The 13,199-nt window shown below is 40.6% G+C and overlaps 3 protein-coding genes across 3 annotated transcripts in view; all 3 read left to right on the top strand.

The window, feature by feature from the left end:
• LOC144631709 (DNA damage-binding protein 1-like) overlaps window positions 1–13,090 on the top strand; it is a 49,334-nt gene extending 36,244 nt beyond the window's left edge. The window contains exon 29 of the mRNA XM_078490227.1: window positions 11,904–13,090. Coding sequence (XP_078346353.1) covers window positions 11,904–11,987 — 84 coding nt within the window. The 3' untranslated portion in view covers window positions 11,988–13,090. The remainder of the gene's footprint in view (window positions 1–11,903) is intronic.
• LOC144632060 (uncharacterized) lies at window positions 660–4,903 on the top strand. Its single transcript, XM_078490668.1, has 6 exons — window positions 660–843; window positions 1,800–2,015; window positions 2,390–2,526; window positions 2,767–3,927; window positions 4,632–4,769; window positions 4,850–4,903. Exons 1-6 carry the CDS (start codon window positions 660–662, stop codon window positions 4,901–4,903), a joined length of 1,890 nt encoding a protein of 629 aa, XP_078346794.1.
• On the top strand, window positions 4,846–7,461 carry LOC144631777 (uncharacterized). The gene is made up of 2 exons (XM_078490333.1): window positions 4,846–5,625; window positions 6,322–7,461. Exons 1-2 carry the CDS (start codon window positions 4,956–4,958, stop codon window positions 7,227–7,229), a joined length of 1,578 nt encoding a protein of 525 aa, XP_078346459.1. The 5' UTR covers window positions 4,846–4,955; the 3' UTR covers window positions 7,230–7,461.
• Window positions 13,091–13,199: the final 109 nt, after the last annotated feature.

Here is a 13,199-nt window from a genome sequence, read left to right as displayed (position 1 = left end):
AAAATACGTGTAATTTCCACTTTGTTGCATGCTTTTAAATAAAAGGAAACCAGGTTTTTTGCGGTGGAATTGCTTATTTGCTATGTTGGCGAATTTGTTCGAAACTTTCGCGAGAGTTTTGAAATGCGAGCTTATCTTCTGTTTTGAGCGGTTCCGGTACGTTGATTACCAAATTATACTTTCGAATCTGCTTTCAACGAGAATGTGGCATCTACAACGAAGTAAATACCAAATCTGAGCAATATAGAAATATTTCTTACCTTTATGATTTTTCCTAGTCCAGAAACCACATTATTCGTACCAAAATACGGAGCGAAATGCCTCTTCACGTCTTCTTGTCGCACGCGATCATGTTTCAATGTAACGTCCATGTTAACGATTAACTTGGCAAAACCGCATAATTCAACAGGAAGTACAGTTTACTAAGGCTTTCTTGGTAGTGCAGCAGCGCATTTTCCCGATCTTACTTTGACATCTCAAATACTCGACGCTGTCAGCTGTGTTCTGAGATGTGATGTGAATGTGCAAAGCTAGACTGGATAACTCCAATTCACCCCGGAAGTGGCGCGGCCACGAAGCAAATTTTCAACTACCGATTATACTTGCTGTCACTCCAGTGCAGTTCATTTTGACAGAAACGACTGTGCCGGCTTTTGCTTATGGCCGCGTGTGAATATGGACAGATTGCAGGGGGAGAATGTGGTCCTAGTGTGGACAATCCGGCAAATACGAATAGTGTCGTCATTGCTAAATGTACCAAAGACATTCAAGGACATCTACGTGCATACGGCGTTCGAGACGCTTCTATAGACTCGGAGCCAAAGCTATTACTAGCACGAGCAGGTATGTTGTAGTTGTACGGATATGTTAGTAACTAATAATTACCCGCTTAGTTTTATTCTCAAGCACCCAAGACATGTATGATTCTCGTGAATCTGACTAAAATTTAGAACAATAAAGTGAATACGAAGCAGGTGAAGGCACAGTAATAATTAATAATTACCAACAATAAGCATAACACTTTTACTGATCTTTACTTTTATGTAAGATTAAGTAAGGTCTGCATACAAAAATAGTGGACCATAAATTACACCCGGAGCTTATCTTGGTTCCCGTGGCATGGGTAGCCTAGGATGGTAGTCCAACAGAGGGTTATCCCCATCATTAGAGAGGTTAAGCATGACGTTTACGGCAAACGGCAAACGGCAAAACTGAAACTTTTGCCGTGTCTCTTTAGTTGTGTGTACAGTGGAGTGAAATTATTTGTATTTGCAATGAATAGTAGGAGACATTATTCCATTTTTGTGTGCTTTATTTACGGATTAGAAGAAAAGAACTCAAAATCAGAAGTTATCTTTGCCGTTTGCCGTCTGCCGTTAACGTCATGCTTAACCTCTCTATTAACTCGCCGGTACCCAAGGTAGAGAGAGGTACTGTGAGAGTAAAGTGTCCTGCCCAAGAACACAACAGTGACCCCGGTAAGGGCTCGAACTTGGAGCGCTCGGTTCGGAGCTACTAACCGTTGGGTCACCGCGCCTGGCAGGTGCAAAGCGACTTTTAAACGTGGAATTGAAGCGTGACGAATGCGTGACAAATGCGTGACGAAAGTGGACTATGTTTCTAGTACCCAGTTTCCTTTTGGCTTAGCTCACAAAAGAAGAGAAATAGCTTACTTAGACTGTAGTGAAAGGATACAACATATGAATGCAGTGACGTGCCATCAATGGTAAAAACAATTATCAAGAGAATATTGTCAAATGTTGTTAAGCACAGTGCCTTGATTGTTTTCTTTTAAAAAGGCATTTTCAATGTGGGCGAAGATCATCTCAAACTCACAATTTGCCCAAGACACCGCGACAAGTTTGGCATCAGATGGCGTTCAAATAAAAGAAATTGTGCCGCTCCAAGTGGATGGTCTTCGCATGGGAAGTCAGTATCAGGAGTAAGAGGAATATCTCTTTCTCATGCCAAACTACTCCACCATTTAACTCAAGTACTGCTTCCTGTAGGCTCACGTAAGTTTTCAGCCATATAACACGTTTACACGTTTGATACTTTTTGTTACTCCATATTAAACCGAAATAAGTGGTAGTCTTGGTCAAAATCCGTCCGTTACGCATTGATTAATACACAAAATAAAGAGTTGCTTTTTAACTATATTGAGACCAAATTAAGCCCCGAAGGGTTTAGAAAGATTATTTTCCAGAGCTGACCCCCCTCTTATTCCAGGGCCTGGATGATCGGGGGCCCCACTTAGCTGAAGGTCTGGATCGGCCACTGACTCAGCACGAAACGGAGAAAAACGAATAAGAACAAGAAATCAAAGATTTTCTAGTTATACATTCTAGCTAGGTAGAACATGAAATCCAGCCATTTTTTAACTCCTTAGGAATATGCACACAATGTCGAAGAAAGCTGGAGGAGTCATCTCCTATAGAAAGCACTGCCCAAGAATCTGCAATTTCACCTATCGAAGATCAATGTGGCCCAGAACTTGAAGAGGACATATCAGAGAATATCGCAAAGGTAAGTAATATGCATCAGCTACAGAGGAGGTTACTCATTGCTGATCTTAACTATGGTCGCTGCTGCTGCCGCAACTCAATGGTTTTTTTTAAAATCCACCGGCCAAGTTATTTTCTACTAACTCATCTTCAGTTGTACGCAGTAAAGGTTATCATTCAAGCTATTTTACTTGCTGGCATAGCCATATGGATTGCCTTTTTATTCCCAAGTGAACATAATTTTTTTCTGTTTAAAACACAGAGAGCAGATGCAGCTAGTTCAGAAGTCATGCAACAACTTGGTGACTCAATCTACCACCTCAAGATAGAAGACTATAGTCCGTGCCAGCCCGACTCTCAACTTGATGACTCAATCCGTCACCTGACGATAGAAGAAGAAAATCTGTCTCAGCCTGATTCTACACTTGGCGATTTAGTTTACCAACTGACAACAGAGGAGACTAGCCTATATCAACCAAACTCACAGTCGGCAAGCAGCGAAACTTCTAGCGGCAGCGACACACCAACAACCAGCCTGACCACGAAACGTTTACTACTGAATGATTTCTTACGTTCATGTGATACTGATACTGTCGGGCCATACAAACGGCGTTGGGAGGAAGCTACCGTACGTACGAGAGCTAACCATGTATCCAAGGCGAAGTCTGTAATTGTGGCTGGCCTTAATGTTATCGCCCCAGGAGATGCAGGCTACCTCTGGGAGGCCGTTAGAAATTCCGGGTCAGTCGAAAAAGAACTCGGTATTGGCGAGCCTGAGGAGCGAAAATATCTTGTTGCTCTGGCAGAGTCTTACGAAAACGCATCATCCTGGGAAACAAGACGTCAAATATTGTCAATCATGGCGGACCTCACAACTTTCAAACACATCCAGAGCTACATCCCAGGCCTTACCGAATACCGGTTCAAAATGGCAAGACAGCATTCTCTTCAGTATGGGCGTGGAGTCGAAGTACCCCGAGCAAAAAGTCCGAGAATGAGAGTGGAAAGAAAACAGCTTGACCACTTTTTAACTTACATAACGAGTCCGCATGTCATCCAGGATATCCCGTTTGGGCAGCGATACCTACGCCTCTCCTCTGGGAAGATACTAGAAACACCAAATGTCATCAGGACGATGATCCCCAGCAGACTGGTAAAGCAATACCAGACTTACTGTGTGGAAACAGATTTCACTCCATTCAGCCCGGCAACTATGCTAAGAGTCTTGTCGGCCTGTGCGGCTACTACCAGGAAATCCTTGCAGGGTCTGGATTACGTTGCAGCAGACGGTGCGAAAGGTTTTGAAGATCTGTGTTCAATGGTGGAACAGCTTAAAGAAAAAGGGGGACTGGACAGAGAGACTGCTAAAGGCTGGGAGATATCGCTGAAGGAAGGGAAGGAATATTTGAAGGCTGACTATAAGGTAACACAAATTATTATTTTTTATTTTGTTTTGTTCTGTGATGCGCTTTTCTCTCTTTATTGCTCCCACTTTGTCGTTACGAAAAATGTTTTGATGACCACGGCTGGAAAAGAATATGTCTGGTATTCATTATTGCACCTGCCTCAACATTTCGAAAATACTCCCAACCCCTACTCCGAAATTCAGACGGAGGCCAAATATTTCCCAATTATAGGATAAGCATTACCAAAGATGAGCCTACGGGCTAAGATTGATTTACTAGCATATTCTTTTTCAAATATTAAACCAAAACGTATTTGTTACGCACATTTAAATCCGAAGATAAGCCACACCTTTACCAATCCCCCCCCCCCCACCTTTATTTGAGCGCCAGCGCTTTTGTCACTTTATGGTTTTTGCTCAGTCTCTTTTCTACAGGTGCATTGTAAGCAACCAATTTGGAAGTGGATGTTTTATTCATACAAGTTACCTTATTGGTACTAAATTTTGCGATTTTGCGAGACAATATTTCGCGGGATTTTCTTTTTGCGATTTAGTCACAACGTACGTTAAAACTAGTAAAAAATATATCAAAAACGTTAAAAATACGTTTCACGGGTCTTTAATTCGCGATTGTTGGAGAATCGCGAAAATTGTGAAATTATAGACCCGCGAAATTAAGTAACAATAAGGTATGTAAATTGCGACTCTTTCTGTTTTAACAGGTGCACATATCCGAGTGCTGCTCTGTTGCAGACCATTGTAGCAGCTATGCCCTTAGCGACAGCAAGAACAGTGAGCTGAGTTCCTTGTGTTCCCACGACCACAGTCTCAAGTGTTCGAAGTGTGAGAGTATCAGTGAAGTACTTTGCTGTATCGAACGATATTTAACTAAATCAACGCTTGCGCCCGAGGAGGCGGAAGATTTCTCTTACATACATAGTCAGGCCGTCCAGGCAATCCAGGCCTGGAAAGCACACCAACTCAGAACTGTTAAACAAGACACAGCACGAACAGTGTGTTTAAGTGCTTTGGACGAGAGCAATGTCATGATAACGCTAGATTGGGCAATGAAATTTCTCCCACTCAAGTACCGAGAGACCCAATCTGACTGGTATGCAAAGAGAGGCATATCATGGCATATCAGTGTCGTCGCAAGAAAGATGAATGGGTGGTTTGAAAGTCAATGTTTTGTACATATCGTGGAAAACGCATCACAAGAGACAACTGATGTAGTGCGTATCTTGGAACACACCTTGAGATCACTAAAGGAAGAAAATCCCGAAGTCGGCACTGCCTCCCTGCGTCAGGATAACGCTGGATGCTACCACAGCTCTGGCTTAATAGCATCATGCCCTCTTATGAGGGCTAATACGGGGATAGATGTTAGCAGAGTGGACTTCAGTGACCCACAGGGGGGAAAGGGGGCCTGCGATAGGAAGGCAGCGACGATTAAATCTCACGTACGCAGGTACGTGAACGAAGGGCATGATGTTCAAAACGCCCAGGAATTAAAAACGGCCATTTTGTCGCATGGAGGAGTTCCCGGGGTCCGCGTTGCCGTTGTTGACGCTACTGTAGCTGCTCGCGCACTACCTGAAGTTAAACTCGATGGAATAAGCATGCTGAACAACTTCGAGTTTTCAAGAGACACAGTCAGAGTATGGAAGGCATTTGACGTCGGTGAAGGAAAGCAAATCTGCAAATCAAAAGTTGAAGGTGAGAAAAATGAAAACAGAAAGAAATAAACAATAAACAGTGCGCAACTAACGATCAACTTCGCGTATTACACCCAGTAAGTTTGTTGCAAGACATCAAATACGTCTAGTTATCACAAAACTAAGGCAGCTGAGAGAGCCGACAAGCGAAATCAAGAAACCAGTGTGCTTTATTTGTGGTAAAAGGTTATCTTAGTCCCTGGGTCTTTTTTGTATGTATCTTTTCATTCTTGATTCACTCTGTTAAAGTGTTTATGACACGAAATCTTTATTGGCTTTTTTCTTTCGTTGATATGCTTAAATATAGGATTGATAGTTAAAATTTGTCCCAAAAAATTTTCCGTCATTTTTTGCCTCCGAAATGTCGCACTCTCAGCCATCTTAAAAATTCATCAAACAAGTAGACGTCACACCTATTGTCATAGCGGCGCGGCCAAAAGGTTCGTCACGTCAGCTTTGTGACGTCTACTTGTTTGATGAATTTTCAAGATGGCTGAGAGTGCGACATTTCGGCGGCAAAAAATGACGCAAATTTTTTTATGGACAAATTTTAACTATGAATCCTTTATCGAAACACATCAACGAAAGAAAAAAGCCAAGAAAAGATTTCGTGTCATAGACACTTTAAGCTTAGGGTATAAAATTATGCGGGATTTAGTTTATTTTAATACTTAACCATGACATTCCTTTTTTATAGTTCCTGACATTCTGAAGAGTTGCCGATTTGACTGCCAGTTCTCTCCTGGTGGCTTCGTCCGCGCTTCCCAAGAAAATTCAAAGAAGCCATGCCTTGATGAAACGTTTGAAGAACAAGAAAACGACAGTGGTGCGGTGGAAGATTCCAGCGTCCTGTTTTCCTGCCCAAATGAGGGTTGTGTAAAGGTTTATCAGAGGTATTCAAGTCTGGAGAAGCATATGTCCTTTGGCAAATGCAAGATGTTGCCAGAAAAAGAGACATTGCTTGACAAAGCAAAGAAGTCATACCACATACTCCTTCAAGAAGATGTCAGTTCCGCAAAAGCACTAGAAACAACTGAAGTTGAGGCGACGGAGGGAGCAGGCTTACCCCAGGGTTGGGCCTTGAAAACAGCCAAAAAGCCCAAACGATTTAGTGAAACTCAAAGGAAGTACTTAGAAGACAAGTTCAACCTTGGGCAGGAAACTGGTCACAAACAAAACCCTGAGCAAGTTTCTAAAGATATGCGATTTGCAAAGAAAGCAGACGGGTCGAGGTTGTTCTCCAAAGACGAATTCCTAACTGCACAGCAGATACGGTCGTTCTTTTCAAGAACGGCAGCTAAGTTGCGCAACGCTGTGGCAACTTCCGACGAAGATATTAGAGCTGTGGAAGTAGAGCAAGAGTTTTGCGATGCCCGCCAGGTTGTACTGGATGACGTGCAGTTACGACACCCCATTGTTTATGACAACTTAAACCTGTGTGACATGCACAAGAAGGGGAGAATGAAAGCATTGAGTATAGCTATGCTCAAGACTGTTTGCGAGTTCTTTGGCGTTTCCACGGACGGATTCATCGCAACCCGCAAAGCGGAATTTCTTTTCTCCTTAGAGGAGATTGTAAAGGGGTGCAGCTGTTGTAGCAAATAAGACAGCAGTCATGTTGAGGTCTGTTTTCTAAGATTGTTAAGTGTATAGTTTGTTGGCTTAGGCCGGGTGAGATTGTGAAAGGGTGTATAGATTGTTGACTAAGAGGAGATTGTAAATGGGGGTGGCTCTGAGTAGAGATTATGACACCTGTCAAATTGTCATCTGTTATCACTTGAATTGTATAGCTTGTCCACTAAGGGTAGTTTGTAAAAGATCATGTCTCTAATTAGAGAGTAAGACACCTGTCCAATTGTCATCTGCTATCATTTGAATTGTTATAGCTTGTTCGCTTGCTAAGGGTAGTTTGTAAAGGGGCGTAGCTTTAAGTAGAGAGTAGGACACCTGCCAAATTGTCATCTTCTATCACTTAAATTATAGCTTGTTCGCTAAAGGGTAGAAGGGGTGTGGCTCTAAGTAAAGAGTACGACACCTGTCAAATTGTCATCTGCTATAACTTGAATTGTGTAGCTTGTTCGCTAAAGGGTAGTTTATAAAGGGGTGTGGCTCTAAGTAGAGAGTAAGACACCTGTCAAATTGTCTTCTGTTTTCATTCAATTGTATATCATGTTTGCCAGAGGGTAGTTTGTAAAGGGGCGTAGCTTTAAGTAGAGAGTAGGACACCTGCCAAATTGTCATCTACTATCACTTAAATTATAGCTTGTTCGCTGAAGGGTAGAAGGGGTGTGGCTCTAAGTAGAGAGTAAGGCACCTGTCAAATTGTCATCTGCTTTCACTTGAATTGTTATAGCTTGTTCGCTAAGGGTAGTTTGTAAAGGGGTGTGGCTCTAAGTAGAGAGTAAGACACCTGTCAAATTGTCTTCTGTTTTCATTCAATTGTATATCATGTTTGCCAGAGGGTAGAAGGGGTGTGGCTCTTAGTTGAGAGTAAGACACCTGCTATCACATGAATTGTATAGCTTGTTCGCCAAAGGGTAGTTTGTAAAGGGGTGTGGCTTTTAGTAGAGAGTAAGACACCTGCAAAAAGTCATCTGCTATCACTTGAATTGTATAGCTTGTTCGCCAAAGGGTAGTTTGTAAAGGACGTGGCTCTAAGTAGAGAGTAAGACACCTGTCAAATTGTCATTTTTTGTCATTGAACTGTATAGGTGTGTTGGCTAAGGGGATTGTAAAGGGGTGTGGCTCTTAGTAGGGAGTAAGACACATGTCATATTGTCATCTGAATACAATTGGCTAGCTTTTTGGAGAAGTAGCTGGTTGGTTTAAGGAAATTGTAAAGGGTAGCGCCTGTAAGTAGAGGCTTAGACATTTGCCACATCTGTTTTCCACTTGAATTGTACAGCTTGCTGACCATGTGGTATAAACCAAACAATAAAGATGTTTCATTGTGGATCTATACTAAATGCACGTACAATGTAGGATGGTATGTTTTATACCGCAGTTTCTTAGAGCTGAATAATGTCGCATGGACGATGGAATTTGCCTGTAAAGTTTAACATAATTTCAATAAGAACGTCAAAAAAAAATAAATATACTAAATACACATATACCTATACATTCGCTTACTATATAACTATATTTTCAATTACCGTTTAATGAAGTCGACTAATGAAGCAACTTTTACTGTGCTCAAAATGCTCACGAAGTTTTTGCTTTTGTGTATAATATATATTTTTTAATTGATTAGCAACCTTTACGTACAGCTGGGTGGCCTGTGGCTTTACTTTACAAATCGTTAACATTCCTAAAAGACAAGCAAAAGACCACTTCTGTTGACCGAGAGCGTCGAGAATTTAAGATGCCCAATTCAAGTAACACCGGGAAAACGCACTGCTGCACTACGAAGAAAGACTCAGTGAACGCTGCCATAAGCAAAAGCCGGCACAGTCGTTTCTGTCAAAATGAACTGCACTGGAGTGACAGCAAGTATAATCGGTAGTTGAAAATTTGCTTCGTGGCCGCGCCACTTCCGGGGTGAATTGGAGTTATCCAGTCTAGCTTTGCACATTCACATCACATCTCAGAACACAGCTGACAGCGTCAAGTATTTGAGATGCAAAGTAAGATCGGGAAAATGCGCTGCTGCACTACCAAGAAAGCCTCAGTGAACTGTACTTCCTGTTGAATTATGCGGTTTTGCCAAGTTAATCGTTAACATGGATGTCACATTGAAACATGATCGCGTGCGACAAGAAGACACGAAGAAGCATTTCGATCCCTATTTTGGTACGAATAATGTGGTTTCTGGACTAGGAAAAATCACGAAGGTAAGAAATATTTCTATATTGCTCAGTGATTTGGTATTTACTTCGTTGTAAATGCCACATTCTCGATGAAAGCAGATTCGAAAGTATAATTTGGTAATCAACGTACCGGAACCGCTCAAAGCAGAAGATAAGCTCGCATTTCAAAACTCTCGCGAAAGTTTCGAACAAATTCGCCAACATAGCAAATAAGCAATTCCACCGCAAAAAACCAGGTTTCCTTTTATTTAAAAGCATGCAACAAAGTGGAAATTACACGTATTTTAACGAAGAAACGTAACATTTGAAGACCTTCCGTTAGTTGTTGTTATTGACACGGAAGGTCGAAAGGTCACTCATATGACTCGAGTGACCTATTTTCAAAACGCTTTCAAAATTCGTCGTTTCGTTTATCCCAATTTTTTTTTCGTGGAAACTGTAGATGGGAAATTTCTCTTTCTACGGCGTATAGACTTAAAGGGTAAAGTCGTGTACCAGAGTGATTTTTTGACCCGTGAATTTAGGCAAAATTCGGCTGTTGCTACGACTGTCAAAATGTATAAACTTGAAAATTTCGTTAAAAATTCCAGTTTTTGTTCCACATAATTTTGACACCACTTATAGGTAGAGGAAATGAAAGGTTTTAAGTTCCTTGTTATTTTTTTTCTATGACGCTTTTAATATATGAACAACAGCTTTCACAAAAGTCGCTATTTCGGCGTTGATTTAACGTGCCGCCACGGGCAAAACATTAAAAATTCTACTAAAAAATCAAAAAATTTCTTAAGGATCCGAAACTTATATTTTTAGAACTAGTTTACTGAGGCCTTTATTCTGGCAAAGTTTGGGAAAATCGGTCTTTGCTATCTTGCATACCTTAGTCGGTCCGTAGAGCAAACCCCTCTTAATAAAATGCGATTATTTTGAAAATGTCACGGTGAATTTTTCTGTAATTACCCCAAAACGCTGCCAAACAGTTGGAAGCTTACTCACAACGACTTACAGGAAAATCCACTCCGTAGATTTCCTGAACGAGCGACATCTTTATTTTGCCTTTAAAAACTGTTGTGTTATGCGTCTGACTTGACCGTCGCATAAATTTGATATTTATACTAACCCAGTACCAGCCAGTTTTGAGTCTGATGTCACCTTAATCTTGTGTGTAAAAGTTAAAAAGATCGTGTATATACATCAAATGTTAGCAGTCAATAAAGATGGATGGTTTTCAGTCGAATTTTTGAAAATATCAAACAAATGACGTTATTAAGAATTGCGGAAAATTTGTCGATTTGTTTTTCATTTTTTTAAAGCTGCAGCTAGAACAGGATATTGCAAAGATTTGTGCCGAGTTTCAGCGTGTTCCTATCATACGGTTTGAAGAATTTCGGTCGCAAAGTCGGGTAGATTTGCTTTCCAAGTTCTAATCGCTTTGTAAACCTCGCATTTCGAATGAAATTATTCTGTTGTTGTTTGAAGAGAGGTGTTACTTCCAAATTCCGCACGATCTTCTACCGTCAGGAAATACATGTGCAGGAACGGTATTTGTCATTTTAGTAGTAACTATTTCAGGCTGTGTTATTTCCAAGTGGCAGAAGATCGTGCGGAATTTGAAAGCAACGCCTCTCTTCGAAAACAACAGTATAATTTCATTCGAAATGCGGGGTTTACAAAGCGACCAAATCTTGGAAAGTAAATGTACCTGACTTTCCGACAGAAATTCTTCAAACCGTATGATAGGAACACGCTGAAACTCGGCACAAATCTTTTCAATATCCTGTTCTAGCTGCAGCTTTAAAAAAATGAAAAACAAATCGACAAATTTTCCGCAATTCTAAATAACGTCATTTGTTTGATATTTTCAAAAATTCGACTGAAAACCATCCATCTTTATTGACTGCTAACATTTGATGTATATACACGATCTTTTTAACTTTTACACACAAGATTAAGGTGACATCAGACTCAAAACTGGCTGGTACTGGGTTAGTATAAGTATCAAATTTATGCGACGGTCAAGTCAGACGCATAACACAACAGTTTTTAAAGGCAAAATAAAGATGTCGCTCGTTCGGGAAATCTACGGAGTGGATTTTCCTGTAAGTTGTTGTGAGTAAACTTCAACTGTTTGGCAGCGTTTTGGGGTAATTACAGAAAAATTCACCGTGGCATTTTCAAAATAATCGCATTTTATTAAAAACGAAGGCTTCCAAATATCGCTCATAACTTTAACAAATCGCGTTTGATCGCCATAAAATTTATCATTTTATATAATTTAAGCATTATTTTTTCAGATTCTCAAAAAACTAAGCAATCGCTTCACGTTTTCCCGTTTCAAAACGCGCTTAAAAAAGGGAACTGTCAGCCTCATAAATACCCGCGGGCCACCTTAACTTGATGAATTATCAATGGGTTTGAAAAATTAAAACGAAAAAGCATTTGTCTTAATGCTTCTTGGACTTATTCCTTCCGATAGATTGACGATGGTAGCGGAATGAAGAAAGAGTGCACTGTAGAAGATCTGGTGAAAGTTGTTGAAGAACTAACAAGAATCCATTAAAAGTCTCACTTCCATCCCCAGATGACATTGGAACTGTATTTTACGTATGTGCAATCAATGTAAATACATCCACATGGCGGACGGTCTGTCGCATTGATATCAGCGTTCCTCCAAGGAAACTTCATGTTAGACCATCGCGAGGTTTGACGATGTGCCGTGTAGTGTTCTTTTTATTTCATTGGAGTTGTTTTGGTTTTTAACCTTAAAAGACACGTTTTTGCTGTTTTGTTTTCACTCCAAAGAGTTGCGTCTCTAAAAGGCAGCTTAACTTGACTTGTGGCTTTATTTGTATGGCCTATGTTTGCTACTCAAATGGGATGATTCATAAACGTCGTAAACTGCGTCCATTTCCGGCAAATGCGTACCGCATTGCCAAAGACAGGGCTTCATCTGAAAGGATTTTATGATTCAGCGTCTTGCAGCAGTGATTCAGTGTTGTGAAAACCAACGAACTCCGGTTGCGCTCGCTGCGATCCCAGTCGTTAAAACAATGGAGTACATAAATGGCACCTTTCAATCGAATATCCAGGACAGTTCATGGGGTCATACATGGAATACTGACCACCTTCTCGGTCGCATTACGATCTCTTTGCGTAAATTAAATGTGAGCTCATGGTCTCCATCGGGTCAGTTGCTAAGCAACGAAATGTGTCGTTATGGTGACATTGCTGACCCGGCAGCACACGAAAGCTCTTGCTGTTTTAAGATTGGGGAATATAAATGCTTCTAAAGCGAGAATTTACAGAAACTCTTATGCCCACAGCTTGATGAAATTCATCTTCAATTGCTAAAAGTGAACTCTTAACATTATAAGCCTCTCCACATAAATTTTTCTTTATTTGCTTGTTTTCCTCAGCTTACAAATTATAGATCCAGTTGCCGGGAAAATTGTGTGTTTTAAGAGACTTCATTTTGAACGTTTTACTTCACTATTCGCCACTGTATTGCAATGAGTATTTTGAGACAACGAAGCATTGTGTATCATAATTAAGAACGAGACTTATTTTTCTTTTAAATGTATGTAGATGCCTGTTAAATTGAACTAGATAATTTATTATACCTTTGTAAATTTCCCTTCTAATAAACTTTGCAAGTGAAAGAGATTTTCGCTATTGTTAAACAAACCTCCCATTCAGAAAATTGAAGTAACTACCGTAAATATCTAATAAACGCCCAGTTTGTATTAGACGCCACCCTCTAATAAACGCCTCG

Source organism: Oculina patagonica, chromosome 12 (assembly GCF_052425735.1).
Source record: "Oculina patagonica isolate OP01 chromosome 12, crgOcupat, whole genome shotgun sequence".
NCBI classification, from domain to species: Eukaryota; Metazoa; Cnidaria; class Anthozoa; order Scleractinia; family Oculinidae; genus Oculina; species Oculina patagonica.
Note: the sequence above shows the minus strand (reverse complement) of the source record. Positions and strands in the feature narration are given on the sequence as shown.

What these genes read in the sequence shown, in the direction of transcription:
- LOC144631777 (XM_078490333.1), top strand. Translation starts at nt 4,956, where the DNA reads ATGATAACGCTAGATTGGGCAATGAAATTTCTCCCACTCAAGTACCGA. An exon ending in CTGCAAATCAAAAGTTGAAG is followed by an intron (nt 5,626 to 6,321) that starts GTGAGAAAAATG and finishes CCTTTTTTATAG; the next exon opens with TTCCTGACATTCTGAAGAGT.
- LOC144632060 (XM_078490668.1), top strand. Translation starts at nt 660, where the DNA reads ATGGCCGCGTGTGAATATGGACAGATTGCAGGGGGAGAATGTGGTCCT. An exon ending in TATCAGAGAATATCGCAAAG is followed by an intron (nt 2,527 to 2,766) that starts GTAAGTAATATG and finishes TTTAAAACACAG; the next exon opens with AGAGCAGATGCAGCTAGTTC. An exon ending in ATTTGAAGGCTGACTATAAG is followed by an intron (nt 3,928 to 4,631) that starts GTAACACAAATT and finishes CTGTTTTAACAG; the next exon opens with GTGCACATATCCGAGTGCTG.